Source organism: Peromyscus leucopus, chromosome 5 (assembly GCF_004664715.2).
Source record: "Peromyscus leucopus breed LL Stock chromosome 5, UCI_PerLeu_2.1, whole genome shotgun sequence".
Taxonomy (NCBI): Eukaryota; Metazoa; Chordata; class Mammalia; order Rodentia; family Cricetidae; genus Peromyscus; species Peromyscus leucopus.
In genome coordinates this window covers 119,912,213-119,933,166 of record NC_051067.1, presented here as the reverse complement: position 1 = coordinate 119,933,166, position 20,954 = coordinate 119,912,213, and the positions used below count along the sequence as shown (strand labels likewise).

The window sequence follows — 20,954 nt, the reverse complement described above, 5'->3', positions numbered from 1 at the left end:
CCCCAGCACTGGGGAGAAGGTGAGAGGGTCGGAACGGGGAAAGGCAGGCAGAAAGAGAAAGGAGAATGTGGGGGAGTGGGGAGACTGTAGGTCCAGGGTGGGGTGCTGTCCCCTGTCTCCATGCCTTCCACATCTATAACTGCCAAACTCTGGTGGAAGAAGCTGGAAGGAATGGAGGAAGCGAACTCAGAGGCCACCTGCCTAGGTTTACATCCTAGCCCTGCCTGGGTCCAGCAGAGGAACACTGGACCAGCCCCTGTGTTCTTTCAGCTCAGCCTTCGAGGTGGGCCTCATTAAACCTTGGGGTTCCGTGACATCCCCCAGGATGGCTCCCAATATCTAGTAATTGTTTTCTTCCCTCTACCCTAAAGGAAGCCTGAGAGCGCGGTTCTCCTCCCCAAGGCCACCCAACCTCTGCCACTTGTTAGTTTCAATCCCAGGAGTTCCCCTTGTTGTTAGTTACGGGGACCCCAGTGACTCTGTGAGGGGCCGCACTGAGGCTGTGAGACACTGGAGACTAGTAGCCGGGGCCACCAAAGGCCTCCACACTTGGGTCCTCCTGAGCCAGTCACCTTTGCTCTCTGGGTCACCCCAGGGCCTTCCGGCAGCGTTGGAGTAGGGTGGCCTCTTACAGCTCAGCTTTTACAAGGCTCCCTCTGATCCTTCGAGGACTGAATGCCAAGAGCGAACCTGGATGGGCAAGGCAGGCATGGGGTAGGGCTGGAAAAGGACCGAGGCCCTGCTCTGTTTCTCCTGCCTTCTCAGAGGGCAGGACACACGCAAGAGTGTCGCTCATCCAGCAACTGGGAAGTGGGGGCCCAGGCCAGGGCAAGGCACTGAGTTAAAGGGAGTGGTGTGGTGTATCTGGGCAGGTGTGCGAGCCAGGCAGACAGCCAAGGACAGGTGACCAGCCAGCCTTCACCCATAACCCTCAACGCATCTGGAAGGCCTGGAAAGAAATGCCACGCTTGCTCGTGTGTGTGTGTGTGTGTGTGTGTGTGTGTGTGTGTGTTCGTTCTAGACACGCCACGGTCTGTGAAAGTTAACTGTCGGGGGGGGGGGGAGAGGAGAGATCTCGTGCCCCCTCCTCCTGGCTATCAGACCACTGAAACAATGGGCCCCCGCAACTAGAATTTCTCCCAGGGAATTCACGCTGAGAGAAAGAAAAGGCTGGCGTCCGGGTGCCAGTCAGAGGAGGAACTCGGATCCCTCAAAGAGAATGAATGCACAGTTATGACAACTCCTTAGACCACCTCACGGTGAGTCTGGAGCCAAGACAATGAGGGGTCAGTGAGTGACGGGGCCAGCCCTCAACAAAGGCTGCTTAGTTGGTGTGCCTCTTAGCGAAGCTTCATGTCACTGTCTTGAATATGGACTTTGGGGGGTGGGGTTACTGAGGGGTGGGGCTACTGGGGGGGGCGGGTTACTGGGACTCTCGGTCCCTTCCTTTCTGTTTTTCACTATTTTGCGTCTGTTTAACTGGCATCCAGAGAGTGGTAGCCAAGCCTGGATTGTTAGGCTGCCAGGGCCCAGGATCTGATCCTAACAACTCCAGTAACAACCTATGGGGCACATAAGTGTATGGGTGAGTAAGTTCATGCCTATGTGTGTGCTCTACGTGCGTGCGTGCGGAACTATACTCCAGGCCGGGGAAGGAAGATTGGGTTCTGGACTCAAGTCAGCCTTTGGTCAAAGGCTATGTGACTGGGTGAACTCAGGTGTAATTTCTCAGCGCCACTGTTCACATTTGAAACGGGGACACAGAAGAAGCAGGCCCTAGCTGCGGCTGGGATGCTCAGCCATGAGAGGCTAAGCATGGGCTCAGTGCAGAGGGCATGGTGACTACCTGCTGCTTTGTGATTGGGGGTGTGTCTGTCTGGATACCCCAGGAGAAGATCCATGGATCCGAGTGGAGAGAGGAGTCGAAGCCACAGCATAGGACCCCGGGATGGGCCCTTCCCAGTGTGACATCCTAGCCAGGGAGAGCCAGAGCCAGGGTGACTGCACCCCTGGAGCATCCTGTTCGGAGCCGCAAGCTCCCCATGCCAGGAGTGCTCTGGCTTGGTCTTCAGCAAGGGGTGTAAAACGGGGTGTCGACTCAGGGCCTTCTGTCATCCTGACCCGGTCCCCCAGCAAATCTGGCACACCAGGCAGGCCTCCTCCCTGTGTGGAGCATAGGATCGGACGCCTGAGAGTTTGAGAGGCAAGGAGCCTATGCAGGGACCCTGACAGCGACTGTCCCCAACCAGGGGCTCTGAACACACACAGGTCAATCCTGCTGCACGACAACTGCCTGCCCAGTGTACTTCTAAGAAGTCATTTGTCCTCGGGAACGTCTTCATTCTCTTGGGCTCCAGCCCCTCTTCTATAAGACAACAGTGACCAAGGCTTCGAAGAACTATCCTGAGGCTCAAGACTACAAATATGTGTGGAACACAGACTTAGGGTATCCATGAGCTTAGGAAAGAAACCCTGTGTGGCCAACACCGGTGGCACGTCTTCGTGAGGATTCACTCGTCTGCCAGGGGGCTAGAAGAGGTCAGGAGTGTGTGTGTGCAGGCCACTTGGTTTCTACAGATCCACTTCCCTCACAAGCGATTGGTTCTACGACCTTCACTGAGACCCAGTGGGTGAGGTGCTCCTGACACCCCATTTCACAGAGAAGAAAACCAAGGTGTCAGTCAGTCACTCCACTGACAACACATGAATCCAATGGCCACCCTCACACACTATAGCACCTTTTCTTTTCCCATCCTCCAAAGTACAGAGGAGGGACAGAGGCCTGGACAGGGGTGGCTGTAAGGCCATACCTTCCGGGGACTTGGGAGAGCCTGCTGGGGAGAAGTAGACAGCTGTGGCCAATGCGTGTGCAAACGCGCTCATGGGCTGGCCAGCCTCTCGTCACACACCCTGCTGACCCCTGTCCCTGGGCCTGTTGTGTTTCCACTGACCCACTTTCTCTCGAGAATACCATCATTGTGGGTTTCACAGCTTCTGCCCGGCGGCCTCTGAACCACACCAGGAAGCAAAGGCTGAGTGAGCTGCAGAGACCCAGTTGCGTAGAGGAGGGCCAGGCACCTGGCTAGGGCTTCCCCACCAGCCACAGCTACTCCTCAAGGTGTCCAGGCAGGCTTGCCCCTCACAGCTGTGTGCACTGGAGCCTCTGGTCTCCAGAGTCCAGAGAGAAAAAGAGGCCAGTTTCTCACAGTTTTGTAAGCACATGCCACGCATGCCCTCACAGCCTGGCACACAGTGGGTGTCACACAACCTAGGCTGTCCCCTCATAGCCTTGTTACACACATGGCCTAGTGCACACAATGGGCCGGTCCTTTCACAGTGACATATATTTGGACTTGAACACCATTAGGCCTTTCTTCTTAGGGCCTTTGTACAACAGGTCTGCCTCCTTACAGACTTTACCCACAGACGGGCCTGTCTCCTCACAGCTTTGCACACACAGTGGGATCTTATCTGTTCTCTCAGACTTGTACGCACAACGGGCTTGTCTCCTCACGGCCCTGTATACATGGCTGGGGCCTGACTCCTCACAGCCTTGCACACACAGAAGAGCCCGACTCCCTCTACAAAGAAGGGCCTGTGCCCTCATGGTCTTGTACCCGTGAGAGGTTGTTCCCTTGAAGCCTGCTGTACGCGTACGCTATCTCTGCAGACCCTGGCCTCTGAGGGACTGGGCAGGAGCAAAGAGGAGCATCTGAGTCAGTACCGAGGGCTCATTAACTCTGTACGACTGTTTATGTTCCACACCCAAGGGAATTGGCCTCAAGGGCCTACTGCCTAAACCAAACAGGCCAGCCTCCCCAGGGAGCCCCTGGGACTGGAGGCGGGGCTCCTGGGGATATGGGTAGGGCAGAACAACTCTTTCCCATCCCACTCCTAGTAAAGGAGGTGCTTGTGCCCTGATCCATCATGGAACTCCAGGCTTCCCTGGACTCCCTTGACCGAGGCTGCTGTGAGCAAGAGCAGACATCTTTCCAGGGGGAGAGGGAAAGGGAAGGAGAGAGAAAGAAAGGACTCGGGGCTCATGGCCTCGTGTCTTCTCAGGGCAGCGGCTGGCTCAGGAGACTCTATCCAGGCAGAGAAAATGGTGGTGGGGGAACCGCTCAGCCAAGAGGACCATGATGGCAGCAGGGAGCACACAGGAGACCCCGGGAGAGAGCTCCCGACTATAAAAAAAAAATCACGGGACTCCTACAAGGGGATTGCGGTCACAGCCTGCCGTGTTCCCCAGGACAGCGTGGGGTGGGCTCCGCAGCATCCGTAGGCTGAGCAAGCCCTACCCTTCTGAGCGCCGGAGGCTGCAGCTGCAGTTGTGAAGATCCAATTTTGCCCTCCTGAGGAGGAAACACAGTGCCCTGGGCAAGTCCAGGCAAGTTAAACTGGGAGCCAGAGTATCTGGGAGGAGTGTGTCACGCCACAAAAAGAGCGCACGCTATATATACTCCGTGTTGTGGGCCACCGGCGGAAAGTCACAAATCCAAACCGTGGTTGTGGGACTGCTAACTGTCCTCAATTCTGATGTTCTGCTGTCAGCTTTTTTTTTCCCCCTTCCCTCTCTGTTAAAAATGAAAAAAGGAACAAGTAAATAAAGAAAGAAGAGAACTCCACAGTGGTTGCCTTCACCCATGGAGGGAAAGAGTGGCCGGGCTGTCTCAGGAGCAGAGAGAGGGTCACACGCTGAATCTCAGGCAGTTTGATGGAGAGGAGGCAGGATGGACCCACGGGTCTGGATGAAAGTTGCTGGGCAACTACGGGCAAGCTGTTTGTTCTCTCTGGGTTCTAGTTCCCATACAGGCCAAATGACCGCAAAGCACAAGTGTCCAGGGCAGCAGGCCTGACACATCACAGACTTTAGGAACTGCATTCAGTGACATGAGCAAACACCCAGATCTGTCTGGACCGGGACAATGAAAAGGAAGGGTTCGAATCCAGGACTTCCAGCTGACATTTCTAGCTACACTTATTCCCCTAAAAGTGATGCTTTGTCACTTTGCAAGGATGGACAGCAAGTCTTAACTCCTAAACGTAGACCTCCGGAGGCCATCGTTAAATCACGTTGCTATACCAAGAGACCGCTGCCACCTGGTGGCTACGTACCCAAATCATCGGTGCCAATGGCCCCAGGGGGACTGCACTAGCATCTCACACAAGCTTCTGTGGTGGGAATGAAGGTCACCACCCACCTTCTGGAGGAAGGAACAGCGCCTGGCAAGGCCACCGCCACCCTTGGACAACTCTGGCTTAAGTTTTCACTGACTGAACTTTGCAATCATAAAGAGGCTGGACAGCATCAGAACTGAGGTCCGGGTCCTCACAAGAACTGTTGGAAACCCAATGACATCCTCCCTAGTTCAGGATTCACTTGGTGAACCCCACCTACACTCCTAGGCTCAAACTCTGAAATCGTCTTTCCGCCAAAGTCTCTTGAAATTTCATTTCCTTGTAAGGTGGCAATCCTCCTGCCTCAGACGTCTAAGTCCTAGAAACATTAGGTACATGCCACTGAGCTCAGCATGAAATTCCATTTCACGCCTCAGAGGTGTGCGTGGAGTGCAGGTGGAGGAAGCACTCACCTCAAAAGGCTGTGGTGAGTCAGGACCCCTAAACCCTCCTTCTCGGCCCTCTCAGGTTGCAGGGGGCCGAGCTGCAGACTGAGCCCACCTTTCCCAGGCTAAGCCTGGAACAGACAGGAATGAACTCCACAGGGGCATGGCACCCGTGAAATGGAGAGCAGGAACCTTGCCCAGCTGCCAGCACACAGTAGGAGCTCAATAGGTGTGGTCTCACTCTGATGACTCATGCTTAGCTCAGACTTGGCACCAGGGGCATAGAGCGAGATGGACAGATAACAGGGGAGGAGATGAACTTCTCTTAGGGACAGTCATGTGACTTGCTGGGGACTCCTTCACCTTATTGCATGCTGCTGGCTTCTGAGGCCCTCCAGGCCACTATGAGGACACCCTGTGACATGGTCCACACCTACAACCACAGTTCAGGCTAAGGAGACAAGAGACAAGTATGCACCACCCATGCATGCCCTGTGACCAGACTCCATCACCTGGGCCACTGAACACAACAGAACTGGGTCCCCATGGAGCTTTTCTCTTCAGGAAAGCTGGCCCAGGCCCAAGAAAGTGACAGCAGAAGTCTGCCCTCTCCATGTGCCAGAAACTTGAAACTTCCACCAGGAGAAAGGGAGTGACGCTGGAGAGCTAGCCCACCAAAACGAAGCAAGGTTGGTGATCATGAGCCAGGGTTGTTCAACCTCTGCTAAATGCCTACTCTGCAAAGCGTCCAAAGCTTCTTGTTCAAGGAACCTTCCGGAACCCAGAGTCCAGCCTCCCTGGACCCCAGGTTTGCCCTCCCTCTGATGAAAGCAGGCCTAGGACCCTCCTGGAAGCAAGGGACCAGCTGGAAGTCTCCAAGATGAGCAGCCACCACCAGGGACCTGCTTCTATCACAAGGCCCAGTACTTGAGGAAGAGGCAGAAGCTTCCAGCAAGAGCCCTGACCCCTCACTGAGCCACCCAAGAGGCAGCGTTCCCCACCTCCAGCTGTGCCCTGCCTGGTGCTCAGTCACCACTCTCTAAGTCCCAAGTGGCCACTGCAAACCAGCAGGAAGGCCCTGACTTACCTTCCACTGCAGAGAATGGAACCACTGATCTCGCAGGTAGCTGTTGGCAGCCTGTAACAACAAGAACAGGAGAATGGCAGGTCATCATTTTCTGGAACGTCGCAGACCATCTCACTACTGGCCTCCTCACAAGCCCCCTAACCACTGCCATCTGCCCCGAGGCCCCGGCTTGTCTCCTGAAAAATGGTGCACTGACCCTCAAGAGCAAAATCAGAACAGAAGACATGGCTGCCAGTATGGGATCGTTTTGCTGGGTACCAGAGTCTCCACCCGGCTGGCTGGAGCACGTTCCCTGTGTTTATGCATATTGGTTGACCTTGGGCCGTGGGAACTGGCTGAAGGTGATATAGCTGAGTGGACTGGTCCAGGAACCCGGCCTGTCACACCTGGGGTTCTCTCAACACTCCCCACAACGGGCTTCCAACACCTTGCACATATGTACCAGAGCTGAGCCTCAGAAAAGACCCAGGCTCAAGTCACGGCCTTGATCACAGCCTAGGTGTGAGCAAGTCATTGGATAACACAAGGCCTTCAGAGGCCTGTAAAGAGAAACACACACACCCCTTACAGTCTGTGGCCCACCTGCACCCCCAGCTCTGGTCAGCACTGGCTGGCTCAGTATCTGGCCTCATGACAATGAGCCATGGGGCGTGCCACAGTGGAACAGTGAAAATACCATACAGATGTTCAACAAAGGCCCTCTGCAGCGAAAACAGCTCCAGCTACACCGTGCTCTGGTTTCTCTGCTGTAAATAATCCCCATAGTTAGTGCTATCAAGGAGACTGGCAGCTCTCACGAGCAAGTGTAAGCCAGGATGGGCCGGCGCCAGCACCGCCCTGGTCCACAGCCTTGTCTGTGCTTTTAACATATCACAGTGGTGGGGAGGAATATGGAGGGGGAGGGCCTCCAAAAACATGTACATGCTAGTCACCTGTGGTGGTGCTATCCTGTGGGGGTAAAGAGACTCCCAAGACGGTACATCAAGGCTTTTGTGACAGGGAGATCACCCTGAACCATGTGGTGGCCCAATGGGATCACAGAGTCCATGTAAAAGGGAGGCAGAAGGGCTAATCAGACTGAAGCAGGGAGATGGTCAAGGCCACAGACACACACACACACACACACACACACACCCCGGAACATCCAGACCCTAGGAAAGGAGACAGACTCTCTCCTGGGCCTCAGAAGCAGAGCCCTGGCCATGCCCTGACAACTGGCGTGTGGTGCTTCTGATCCCAGCAGGCAGCTTGAGAAGATTAACTCATCTTGGAGTTGAGAGTCAAGCCCAGCCTACCCTGGGCTCTGCTGTCACCTCCCTGACATGGACCTGGGGTCTAGATGTCTCCATGTTGTACACAGTCTCGTTCTCAGCCTCTTTCCTTCGCACACACAGTACGAGCACACAGAGCTTGGTGACTTGGCCAGTAAGTGTGAGCTGATGTGACACCAAAGGGCAGAAGCGTTGCTTTTAAGAGCCAGTGCGTGCATGACTTAGCCCTGCTCTTTCCCGTGCAGCAGCAGCAACAGAAATCTCTCAGATGTGTGCTCCAGAACAGAAGCCCAGCAGCCTCAGGGAATGGGGCAGTGTGAACTGGTAGGAATCCTTTGCTTTTTGACCTACACTGGACTGGGTCTGTTTCATCAGTGCAGCATACTTGCACTGTCTGTCTGTCTGTCTGTCTGACTCTCACATGGCTGAACACTGCCCTGGAAACTCTCCACCTTCACCTGTTCCCTTCAGTGCCTGTGCAACTCTTGGCCACCCAGATCACATCCAGGATGCCACCTCTCTAGGATGACTGTCTGGAGGCTGGCTTCCTCCTGGCTCCTGCTCATCTACCATCATTCTGTCCTGTTATTTGGCCTCCTTCCTCCAGGGTATGGCTCTGTGAGGTTGGGAATGATGTGTGATTTAAGCATCACTGTGGTCTGTGAAACCCCGAGCAATGGAAGACTGGCTGATGTGTTGAATAAATGGGCGAGTGATTGATTGGGTGGATGCCATGTGTTCATATGCACAAGGCAAGGAAGCATGGATGGGTAAAGGGGGAGTAAGTGGGGACAGATGTATAGATGGACAGGTAGATAGGATGGGTATGTGGGAGGAAGGTGGGTGGGTGGGTGGATATATAGATAAGTAGGTAGATGGATGAGGGCAGATAAATAGGTGGGTGGATAGATGGGTAAATATGTAGATATATGAGCAAGTGGACCGAGGGTAAATGGGCAGACAGATGAATAGATGGGTGAATGGGTAAATGGGCACACAGATGCATGGAGAGGTAAGTGGTTAAATGGTTAGGTGCATACATGGATGGAGAGATGGGATGGATAGATGCACAGAGTGGTAAGTGGGTCAATGGGTAGGTGTGCATGCAGATAGATGGATGGGTAAATGTGTAGCTCAGCAGGTGTGTGTGTAGATTGACAGATGAGGTAGGTAAGTAGACAGACGGTAGGTGGGTAGGTGGATGGACGGATGAGGTAGGCATGTTGACAGATACAAGTGGACCAGTGCATTCACACACAAATGGAACTTCAAAGAATCCGTCAGCGCTGACACCCTCTTCATTGCCAAGCTTTTGCCGAGTCTCCAAAAACAAGTATGGCGGTATGGCCCTGAACACCTGTGTACCAGGCTTGGACTATCTTTGTCTCCGTGGTAACCAAGGAGACAGGTACTGTGGTCCAGTTACAGGTGAAGACATGAGGCTCAGAAGCTTCCCACTGCTCTGTGTGCACTTGGCTAGCAGAGCAGTCTTGGATCACACTTCAGACCCACCTCCCTCCTAGCCTGCTTGCCCCAATTCCCCCCTAGGGAGCAGGCAAAAAGTGTCCCAGGGACCTGCTTTTCCCCTTGAGAGTCAATGGAGAACACAGCAACTATTCCCAGCACCAAGAGGCCAACATGGAAAGTAGAGTGGGCCGGGCAGTGTGTGACAAAGGTGAGATCTCTTTCAGTGCCAGGCGACACTCTTGAGTCCCAGTACGGGCCTTCCCAAGTGGCTTCTGGCAGAGGGCAAGTCGGCCTGACTGTGCGGCAGCCAGAAGGAGTGCCTGTCTACAAAGTTCCCTTACAGCCAGGGTGGCATCAGAGAGGAGCCAGGACAACCCAGATCCCCAGGAACACCAGGCACAGTGAGTGCCTTGAGGGTGACTTGGAGGAGAATCCCCAGGAACCCCAGAGGGAGTTCACAGCCCACCTTGGCCCCATGGCCCTAGGCTTGCTCTGGTGGCTCTCTGTCCTGTGCCTGGTGATAACCTCCCCACAGGGCTGGCTCCAGGCAATTCTGCCTAACTTCCTCTGCAGAGACTGCCAAGTTCTAGCTCATTGTTGCATTGTCTGCGAGGTGAGAAAAACAGCCCGGAGCCTGCAGGGACTGTTCCCAAGTTCAGCTTCCTGGTCCAATCTCCAGGAAAAACAGCAAAGAGCGGCCGGGAAAGCTCTGCTCTCTCGCTCTCTCGCTCTCATTCTCCCTCTCTCCCTCTCACTTCCAGTAAAAAAGGAAGCCATCCAGTCCCTGTCCCTGCCAGCTACTGGTGTGTAGGGTAAATAGTTGTCCATCTCCCATGGGGCTTTCAAGACTGGCAATGAGAAGTGGGGCGGGGGGGGGGGCGCTGTCGGGAAGGAAGGTCCACTTTCCCTTCCTATTCAAGCACCTTAATCTCGGTCTACCCTTCCTTAGGGACAGACCCCCCTGCCTCAAGGGTATCAGTACTGCATGGTTCTTTAGTGCTCAGCACTTCACCAGAAGCCACCAGCAATGTCTCCCACATAGGACAACCACAGCGTAGGTGCTTAGAAGCTGGCCTCCTCACAAAGGTGTTGACAAGAGGCGGGTAAGAGAGAAACAAGATCAGCAGGCCTCTGCTGTCGCTGGGGCCTCTAACACACGCTTATGGAGCTCACACTGAAAAAATCACAAAGTGCCCAGGGGCACTGACTGGCTGCCATGCTGAGCCCTGGTGCCTTGTCCACTGCACCTGCAGGGGGATTGATTGCACCATGCCACCTAAGGGGATGTGTGGGAAGGTTTACTCAGCCTTCCTGGAACCCCCAGCTCAGGTCCCAAGGGCTGGACTTCCAGGAGGACAGACTATTGATCTAAGAAAGCGAGAATGGGGAAGGCGGCCCCTAGGAGGACACTGCGATCGGAGGAGGAATTCAGGAGGGTGATCGAGAGGAAGAGAGAGATGCTCTGAGGCTGAGGAGACATTAGAAGGGAGAAAAAAAAAAAAAACGGCAAAAGCTGGAGAGGGAGGAAGGGATGAGAAAAGCAGAGAGACAGGCAGAGAAGGGAACAGAAGGGAGACAAGGGTGCAGAGACAGAAAGACAGATACCGAGACAGAAGAGGATGATGGGAGGAGGGAGACGGAGGGCTAGACAGCATAGACACAGCCGAGGCCTTGGTGTGGCTCAGCACTGCGAAAGCACATTTCCCAGTCGATAACATTAATTAAACCCAAGCTCACACCATCACAGGGGCTCGTGGCTTCAGTGCCCATGCTCAGCTCAAAACACTCCAGGGCTTCTGCCATCCTGCCACAGGCCCTTGGCGCTTCCACTGGGCCACGGACCCTTCAGCCTACCTGGCTTCTTCCCAGGTCCCTTTCCACCCCGGGGCAAGGAAGACCTATCCCCAGTCACCCGTGGCTGCTCTTGGCGACACCTGGGCCCTGGGTTGTAACACAGTATGCCATTCAAGAATGAAGACAAAGCCAGGGCCCTGACATCCGTCCCACACACACATGTGGACCAGAATGCCCAGCAGGGGCCCTAACCAGCACCGCCCCCCGTCACCATCCTAGGGATGGCAGGGACAGGCGGCCAATCCAGTCTGCCCCCCCTTGGCCCGATGGAGGTGCGAGCGGGAGAGAGACCCATGGGTGGACAGGGGCAGGGCTACACCCACCTAGCTCTCTGAAGGGAGACTGCGCTGCTTCCCTGAGTTGGGCTCCGGACTGCAGCAGGAGATGCCGCCGCGGCCTCCTCTCCTCTCCTCTCTTCTTCTCTCCTCCTCTGCTGCTCCTGCCTCTGACTGAGCAGCCACCAAGCAGGGGCGGCAAGCGTGGAGGACGCTGGGGCAGCCTGGTTTGTCAGCCCACAGGGGGAGCTCTGACACGTCACTCTCGGCCCACTGCAGCCTGGGAGTCATCGCCGCCGCCAGCCGGGGCCATGTCCAGGTTAAAGGGACATGCCCAGAGCCGGCCAGCATCCCTGGCTCCTCTGGCCCAAGATGATGCTCTAGCCTTTCCTCTCTAGTCCCAGACACCAAAGGCTCTCCTGCCAGGGAGTGGGGACCACCCTCAACGGAGATGGTGACGATTTCTCACACACCTAGCCTTCTGCCCCTTAGCCCCTGATCTGTCTGTCTAGTGTCCCCTCGGTCCCTTCACAGCTTTCTACGGCTCCCTAATGCCTTCAGTATATATAGTCGGAGCTGGTGAGATCGTATCATCTAGACACAGTCATGGGCATCAACCCTACTCCCCGCCCCCAGCTGCATCAGAGAGCGACCTCCCTACACTAATACTAGATGTGCCCCCTGCGGGGCATCCTACTCATCCCCCTGTACCCCACACCAGATGCATCACTGGGGCCCATCTGTCGGGGGGGGGGCAGTGAGTCACACTCCCCTCCCCCCAGGTCCTCTGGGACATGCCTGTGTCTGAGCTGCGGCTTCGGTAAATCATGTGTTTATGGCTTGGTCTCCCTAGAGGCTGAGAGTGAGGATGAGGATGAGGCTGCGGGGCCCAGGCTGGAAGCTGTATAATTCAGCAGTAAAAAACGTTCCAGAAGTCTGTCCTGCTGCCCTTCAGGGTCCTCCTTGTCTTGGTCGTTGTTGCTCATGGGGTCACCCAGCCCCAGAGGGTCTGACGTTTGCCCAGCCTTGCATGGACCCAATACTACAGACATCCGCTGGGCGAGAGGAACAAGAAGGGAGGCAGAGAGGCCAGAGGAGGCACTGCAGGGGCTGAGTATGTTGTTTCACATCCCCCACTAAAAACCAGGGGACAAAGAAGGAAATCGGGGAGCTCTGCTGGCCACAGGGCACGTGGTGAGGAAGTAGGGGGCAGTTTACAGAGGACACAGCTTGGTGGCTGAGTTCGAAAATGGGCTGTGGCGGGCATGGCTTCTGGTATCCTCCAAGAGAAAACACTAAGGACAGGGATGTGTCACACAATGTCCCAGGCACTGCTGTGGCAAGTGGCTTCTAGCTGCTACTTCCCCTTTCCAGGGGCGCCTACCTCTCTCTCTCTCTCTTCTGCCTCTCGGTGGTACCACCGGAAGGGCCATCAGCTGCTATGGTCAAAAGTGGGCAGGGAGCCCGAGCAGTGGACACTCCCAAGGAGGGAACAAGACCAGCAGGGCCAGCCTGACTCTTCCATGAAGTTCCACGAGGAAGGAAAGGCACTCTTACTTTTACAAGAATTAGAAATTCCAAGCAGTGCCTTAGGGTGGTCACCCCCCTCCCCACTTTCCCACCACACACTGACAATGTGCCTCAACACGAGGCCAACACAGAGGGAGGGGCAAAGACTAAGTACTGATGACATCATCATCATCATCTGCCCCGGCCCCAGCTGTTCCCGGAGTCCTCTCCAGAACCTCGCAGCAATTTTAATAGCATGACATTCCTACTCATCTTGTCCGAATGATGTTTGTGTCATTTCCAACTGATATCCTGACGGACACATGGAGCTAGCATTTCCATTGTTTGAAAACAAACAAACAAACACAGAAACAACAACAACAACAAAACCCCTAAACCAACAAGGTGAGATACAGGACACACCCTCACTTGAGTCCAGCAAAGAGAAGATTCATAACAAGGTACTTCTCACTATGTCTGAGGCCCGACAACTGGCCCATGGGCGTCAGTTTTCCTATCTGCAAAATGAAGGCTAGAGAATTCATTTTTCAGGCTCAGGAGAATTAGCAAGCTCCCAGACAGTGGGCATCATGCAGCAGGTGCTTAATCCATGCACAGCCCTCCTCCCGCCCTCCCGAGAGCCCTTTATTCCTTTGTGATGTTCTGAGTTGACAAAAGCTAACGTCTATAGAGGGAGCAGGTGAGGGAGAGAGAGGAGGGGACAGAGGGAAGGAGGAGAGAAACTGCTTACTCATGTTTACTCATCCTACCTGCAGCAGGACGGTCCCCCCAGGGATGGTGAGCTGTAAACAGTACTTCGGGGCATTCTCCCAGGACAGCGGCTGAACATCTTCAATGGCGCTGTACGAGACCGAGTTTTCCATGTACCCGGACGGCTGTAGCAAAGAGAGAGGAAAACATGCCCAGGTTACAAGAGCTGGCCCAGCCCCCACCTCAGAAGCCAGTGCTGGTGACACACTGGTGGCGAGCAGAGTGTGAGAACAGATACGCAGCTAGCCCAGGGCCAAAGGAGAGCCAGAGTTCTTGGCTGGCAGCATCCCACTGTGTGGCAGGGCTGTGAAGGAAATCCATTCCACATCTAAGGTGCAAAATGAGGAACAGGCAAGGGAAGAACCCTGAGCGTAAGGGGGAAGGGTCATTCCCTGGTGACCACAGGGCCCAGCTCAGGTAGAGCTGGGATGTCAGCATCCTCCAATGGCTCCTGTGCCCATGGGGGTCACTCCCTGCAGCAGCCCACTGACAGGACCTCTGACCCATCCCACTCCCTTCCCCCCACCCCAAAGCCCCCAGAGCATAGGCTGAAGACCAGTACCTGGTCCTCCACATGGTTCAACAGCATGTGCTGGGAAAACGCATGAGAAAGCCAACCATGGGTAAGTGATGGGAGAAGGCAAGCAAAGCCTAAAGCTATCCACACTGCTCCCTAAGAGAGTCCCACTCTCAGAGAAGCATGGGGTGGGGGGTGGGGGGGGAATGGGACAACGACAATACACGGTCTTCAACACTCCACCTCCAAGATGCCGGAGCTCAGGAGGCTCAGAGGAGAACAAAACCAAGCTAAGACCAACTGCAGCTTCCCCCAGACCCCTGCATGTCCACACGCGGCTCCAGAAACTCCATCGTGAGTGGCATTTCACAATGACTTTACGGGTGGGGGCCAGGGCCATCCGGAGCACAGAGAACATGTGACCTTCCCATGGCCAAGACTGAACCTATCCACCATTAAGATGCCGAAACAGGAAGGTGCAATTTAAACTCTGTGGCCCAGCTGAATATTCTACCACAGACACTTAGGCCTCGGATCATTTCTTCTTTTTCAACTGAGGCGTAGCGGAGGTGGGGAGAGCTGACGTCTGAATTGCCTCAGCGTTCTCTGGTGTGGGTGGTGGTCAGCAGTTCTGAGAACGACTGACCAACTTAGGTTGGTTCAACAGATACCCACTGAGCTTCTAGTATATTCTGGGGGCCCATGCTGGGTCTGGCAAGCCCGGAGTCCAGTGGAATGAACAGACAACAAAGAGCATCCAAGAGTAAGCTGGGATGGGGGAAGCCTCGGATGAGGGGATCAAAATGGGGCTCAGTGACAGGGGCAGAGAGGCGGGGCCGCTGCATAAACTCAAGGCCAACACAAAGGCCCAGGGGCAGGAACAGCAAGGAGGAGGAGGGAAGAGGGACAGGCACAGCTTAGGAGCATGGACCACTTCTAGAAGAGCGTATTGGTCCATCTGGGGCCTGGGGATTACATCCCCAAGGGGAAGGTGCTGCAGGAAAAATCCGGCAGTATCACTGAAGCCGCCAGGACGGTGGAGGTGGGAGGTAGCTTGGGCTGCCCTTCTGGCCAGGGCACCGGCCTTCAGCGAGGTCTGCAGACCACAGTGCACCTTGTCAGTTTGTGGAGTAAGTACCCTTGCCGCACTGTACATCCAGAATCACTCCCTGTCCCCCTCGGCACCAGCCCAGTGACATGGCCCAGTGCTTGAATAACACAGCTCAGCCTTGCCCCTGGCTGGGGAGACATTTAATTTCAAATATTTACTGTGTTTACTGATGACAGTCCCATCTCTCAGCTGGCTGTTATGTGCCACAGGGACATGAGCCTTTGCCATCCTGTTCAGCAAGCCTAATTCTCAGGACGCCTGTCATTTGAACAAATGAAGGGCCAGCCCACAACACACCTGGGAAAGGCGGTCCTTGACTATTACGTTAAAGGCCCTCTTTAGAAAGCAATGGCGGCTGTTCAGCCCTTTCTCTTCCCAAAGGTTAGCTACTCCAACCACCCTCAGCAACCACGGAAGCCAGAGGAGAGGGGCTGTGTCAGAGATGCAGTCAAAAATGCCACCGGAGACCCACTACCATGACAACAGGCACGGCAGGATCGTGAAGGTGTTGGATCACCCAGACTCACAGCAGCAGAAAGCCCACAGGCTTTGGTCTCCAAAAGCCTCCTGGGAGACCTCTGGCCAAGCTGCATCCCTAGCTCCTCCCGATGGACACAGCCAGTGCGCCCCCTGTGCAGACCACCTCTGCACACGGAGGCTGCTGCAGGCTACCTCCATTCTACAACCTGGCCAGGTTGTCCAGAGCAGCTTGGAGCAGAAGCTGTGAGCAAAGCTTTCTGGGAAAAGGCTGGGTATAAATAAGCACACGTTGTTTTTAAAAACCAGATTGATCGCTTTTCCACTTTCTGACTCAGCACTTGGCCCAACGCAGCCTTCAGAGCCATTAAGACCTACATTTTGAGTTCCTTACTGTGTGTCATTAAGACAGTTACTGAACCTCTCTGAACCTGGCTCCTCTGGTGGTAATTTAATAAAGAGAATTGCAGAGAATATTTCAAGGGACCTAATTTGCCAAGGACTTACTTATCCCAGCATCTGGAACATACTGAAGAGATCAATAAAATGACTACACTTTATCTCTGGCACCTCTTCCCTAAACCCCAAAACCCAACTGAAGACTGTTCCTCAAAATGCCTGCCTAAGCCAGGCAAGCCAAGGCTCACCTGTCATTCCAGCCTTCAGAAGGTGGAGGCAGGGGGACCGAGAATGTGAGGCTAGCCTGGGCTATCTAGTAAGCTTGTGTGTCCAAAAACAAGAGGGTGCCCCAGACTCACTGAAGATGAGGAATGCCTGAGTAAGTGTCCCGGCCAGGAGAAGTGTAGGGAGGACAGGATGAGTGAGTCTACCATGGAATCTGGGGACACAAGATGGTCACTGGGTGGAAATTAAGATGACTGATCAGGGCCTGGACCTCAGTAGGAACAAGGAAGAAGTACCGGGTCCCCAAGTCAGGGCCACACTTGTACATGAGTGTAGAACACTAAGAACGGGTATAGTGGTGTGGCACAAGGGATACTGTTTCCGTCTCTACGTTCCTCTACATCCAAGGTTTCTCTGTGGTCACTGTATGTGGAGCTATGCTGACAAAAGCCTCTGCCCAGGGGGTCCTCACTGGGCAGGAAATGTGAGGCTTGCAATGCAAACAGAACGTGGGAGCAGATGTGTCACATGGCCAGAGACAACGTCACCCACAGCAATGGTGACCCAGTAGCCAGAGTCAACAGCAGGCTGGAGGTGAAGGAGAAAGGAGAAACACAGAGTCTTTCACCACCAAGAGAGGTGGGGGAAAGGCAGCTCACAGGCACAACTAAGAGATTACAGGTTTTCAAGAGTCAAGCCCACAGGGCAATGGTCCTGTTGCAGGCTACCCTAGAATCCACAGAACCCCAGGGATGGAGTCAGATGGGTGGTTATCACATCCTGGGTCTGTATGGAAGCCGATGGGAAGCTCCAGGCTGCAGGGGTGAGCCGGGCAGCTGGCAGGTAGGGCACACTTGCTGGGGGATTGGAACCAGCTCACCCCAAGCGACTGTTCCTACTGGTGGTTCCATCCATCAGCACTCCTGGATCTGCACGCTAATGGGTAGATGTCACTATATGTAAATGACAACTCACACTTGACTAACAAATGCAGCGTGGGAAGGTGAGGGACGGATCCTAAGCATTTGGATAAAATTAAATCCAGATCACTCAGGAACTGAGCCTGAAGGCACAAGCCCATAAAACCAGCAGAGTCTGGAGACTGAGGCAAGAAGACCACAAATTTAAGACCTGCCAGGACTACAGAGTGAGTTCAGAGCTAGCCTAGGCAGGTGAGACTGTCACAAAATAAAACAAAATAAGAGAGCCAGGGATGCAGCCCAGTGGAAGAATGCTTGACCAGCATGTGCGAGGCACTAAGTTCAATTCTCCCTGTCTGTCTGTCTGTCTGTCTGTCTGTCTGTCTGTCTCTCTCTCTCTCTCTCTCTCTCTCTCTCTCTCACACACACACACACACACACACACACACACACACAGTGTTCACTACTTCTCCAGTATATTTCGTTCATTTTGTTTTTTACTGTGTGTATGTGATTCTGCATCTGTGCATGAGTGGCGTGTACCTGTAGGTACATGCCACGTGCAATTATACAGAGGCAAGAAGACGTCAGCTACCCTGTGATAAAAGTTATCACTTTCTGCTTACCCCCTTGAAACGGGGTTTCACTAGACCTGGAGCCTGTCTGCTTTTGCCTAGACTGATTTGGCTACTGAGCTATGGGGACCCACCTGTCTCTACTGAGACACTGGAGTCATAGGTGTGTGTTGTCATGCGCTTGGCTTTAACACAATGCTGGGGACTCAAACTCAGGTCCTCATGCTTGCGAAACCAGGGCTCGGACCCACTGAGGCCATCTCGCAGGCTCTCCTGATTATTTGTAAACATAATTTGTATTGCTCTTTATTTATCTATTGTGCACAAATGTGTGTACATGTACACACACACACACACACACACACACACACACACACACACACACCCCACACCACAGTTCATATGTGGCAATCAGAGGACAACTTGTAAGTCACTTCCCTCCTTCCACTCAAGAACCAAGCTCAGGTCATTAAGCTGGCCGCTTTACGTCAAGCTGGCCGCCTTTACGCCTTTACCCACTGAGTCATCTCGCCGGCCCTAAACAAATTTTTGCTGAGTCCCAAATCAGAAAACTTGCTTGTGCCGTGCGTATGGGCCTCTGCTCTGAGTTTCTCTCTGCTCCCGCCCTTTCTGTCATGGACAGAACTGCCATTCTGCTTTGCGTGAGCGATAAACAACTCCGAAGTGAACATCCTTGTGAGGCCTGTTTTTCTAGCCTATATTTAGGATTATTTCTTTAGGCCGGATTCCCAGAAATGGAATTACTGGGACAAAGGGTGAGTGCATGTTTTCTGCTGTTGCCAAATTACTCTCATTAGAGAGATATTAAGGCGTCTTGGGAGCCCTGGCCAGGGATGAGGGACCCACGGCCTTGACTGCTGGCTGGCTTGGTGCTACTCACGGCCACATTCAGACCAGGTTGGTTTGGCACTAGAGTTTCTGGACTGAGCACCATGCTGGGTCATCATGTGCTGGGTGCTGAGGGCACAGACTTCCACCACCCAGGGTCCTCCCTCTTGGGGGTCCTGGCCTTCTGGGACACTGTGAGTTGTGCACTGGGGACACTGCCCCCTCATGGGAGGTGGAGACAAACCTCTGAGTTGTAGCTGTGTTCTGTTCTTCTGCTATGGGACAAATATGGGCTAGTTTGAGAGGGCCCTTGCTGCCCAAACATTGGAGAAAACTGTCCTCTAGGATTCTGGGATAAGCCTGGCTCAAAAACCTCCAATGCTTGAGATGAGACAGAGAAGGTGGCTGGAGACTCCTCACCAGGGTTCCCTGCTGGCTCCCCCATGCCTTCAGAGCTAATGTTTATACATTATCTGCTTTCTCAGACTTCTCACCCAGTGGGGTGCTCAGAAATGGGGTGACCACCCAACAGCCTTCACCATCGCGCCTCTCAGAGATCAGCTCTATTGCTGGTTTCCATGGTGATGCAGAGAGCATGACTCACAAGTTTCCAGCCCCCAAGATGAGGCTCCAGGCTGACTCAAGACGTAAGTCCTAGTGGGGTGGAGGGCTGCCGCACCACAAAAGGAAAAGCCTATCTGGAAACTCCCCTCTATCAACTGCTCCAGACTGGAGCCGCTAAACGCTGGAGAAGCCTCATCCTGGCCCAGGTTGTAAGCGGAGGGATGGTTGTTACTCTGGCAGCCGGCTGAGTGGGCTACAGCAGAGATGAGTGGAAGTTATCTGAGTCATCCCTCGGGGGAGGCCAAGATGCAGAGCAAGGTCCGATGGCACCATCATACTGGCCGTAGGAAGCTTTGCTCTGGTCCCTAGGAGCAATGTCACATGGCACGCACGACAGGGAGCCCCTTCCAGCCCAGGTGGCCAGGCAACACTGGTGGAAGGTCAAGGACAGGATCGCATCTGTGTTCTCAATGGCGGTTCTGCTAAGGGGCTAAGTATAGAAGATTGGGCGTCAGTCTCCACCAAAAATGAGTGTTCTTAACCAGGAGCCCTCTGAGATGCAGGGGACACCCATGATGCCAAGAAGCCAACACCTTAGAGAGGACCCCACAGCCATTAATCCAGCCACTTGCTGCCCCAGCCCCCATCACGTTCTGCCTGCAGGAATCTGCTTATTCAGGGCACTGCTACACTGGCCTATAGCTGAGGCCCTGCCTTACCCCTGCTTGTGGTTAAACAGTGTGCCCCACGACATGGACAACCTCCATGCTCTCTGCCTACTGATGGCCACTTGACCCTCCTCTCTTCCCATTATTGTGGAACACCTCCGTCCTGTTCTCTCCAGTGGGGTGACAGGAAGATACCCAGCTCACAGACACTGTCTCCATCAAGCCTGTCCCACTCTATTAAGCCCCGTGCCCCAAGTGCCCACCCCACCAAACCCTACCCGCTCACCCCCACAAGCCCCACCCTCACTAAGCATAGTCCCCCCGCCATGTGACTACTCCGGCCTCACTCAACCACACTGCGATGCTATGGCAAGGGGGAGCTGCAGTCACCCTGAGGAAACTGAGTAGGAGAGAGGCAATGACAGGTCACAGGCTTCCTGCTTTCCACCATGATCCAATTTTGCAACCACCGATACAGAGACCTGGGCAATTCTTTCAGTCATGGGCAGGACCCGTCAACCTCAAGGATGCATCATGCAAAATGAAGCTAAGGCCAGTAGGTTCAGAGGTCTGGCCTCCCCTGTCTGTATACAGACTGTGGGGTCCCCGCACACCCCCAACAGTGCCTGCACTGGAGTTGGGCCCCAGACCCTCAAAAAAAATCTCCTGCAGCTGGGTCTGGAGGGCAGGGCCATCCCAGGGCCCCACGGGGACAGTCAAGAGGCATACAGGGGGCTCATTAATCAAGAAGCCAGCCCCGACGGCTGCCCCCTTTTATGGCCAAATGCCTCAAGAAGTTTAGCAACAGAGCCAAGGCCAGATATTTCCACATCCAGAATCTTCCAAGCCCC

At 54.3% G+C, this 20,954-nt stretch overlaps 1 protein-coding gene across 1 annotated transcript in view; it reads right to left on the bottom strand.

The window, feature by feature from the left end:
• Nucleotides 1-20,954, bottom strand: part of LOC114697456 (c-Maf inducing protein) — a 199,007-nt gene that overhangs the window by 66,383 nt on the left and 111,670 nt on the right. Inside the window, exons 2-3 of the mRNA XM_028875715.2 lie at nucleotides 13,798-13,923; nucleotides 6,652-6,702 (exon numbers count right to left, since the gene is read on the bottom strand). Of these exons, the coding sequence (XP_028731548.1) occupies nucleotides 6,652-6,702; nucleotides 13,798-13,923 (177 nt within the window). The remainder of the gene's footprint in view (nucleotides 1-6,651; nucleotides 6,703-13,797; nucleotides 13,924-20,954) is intronic.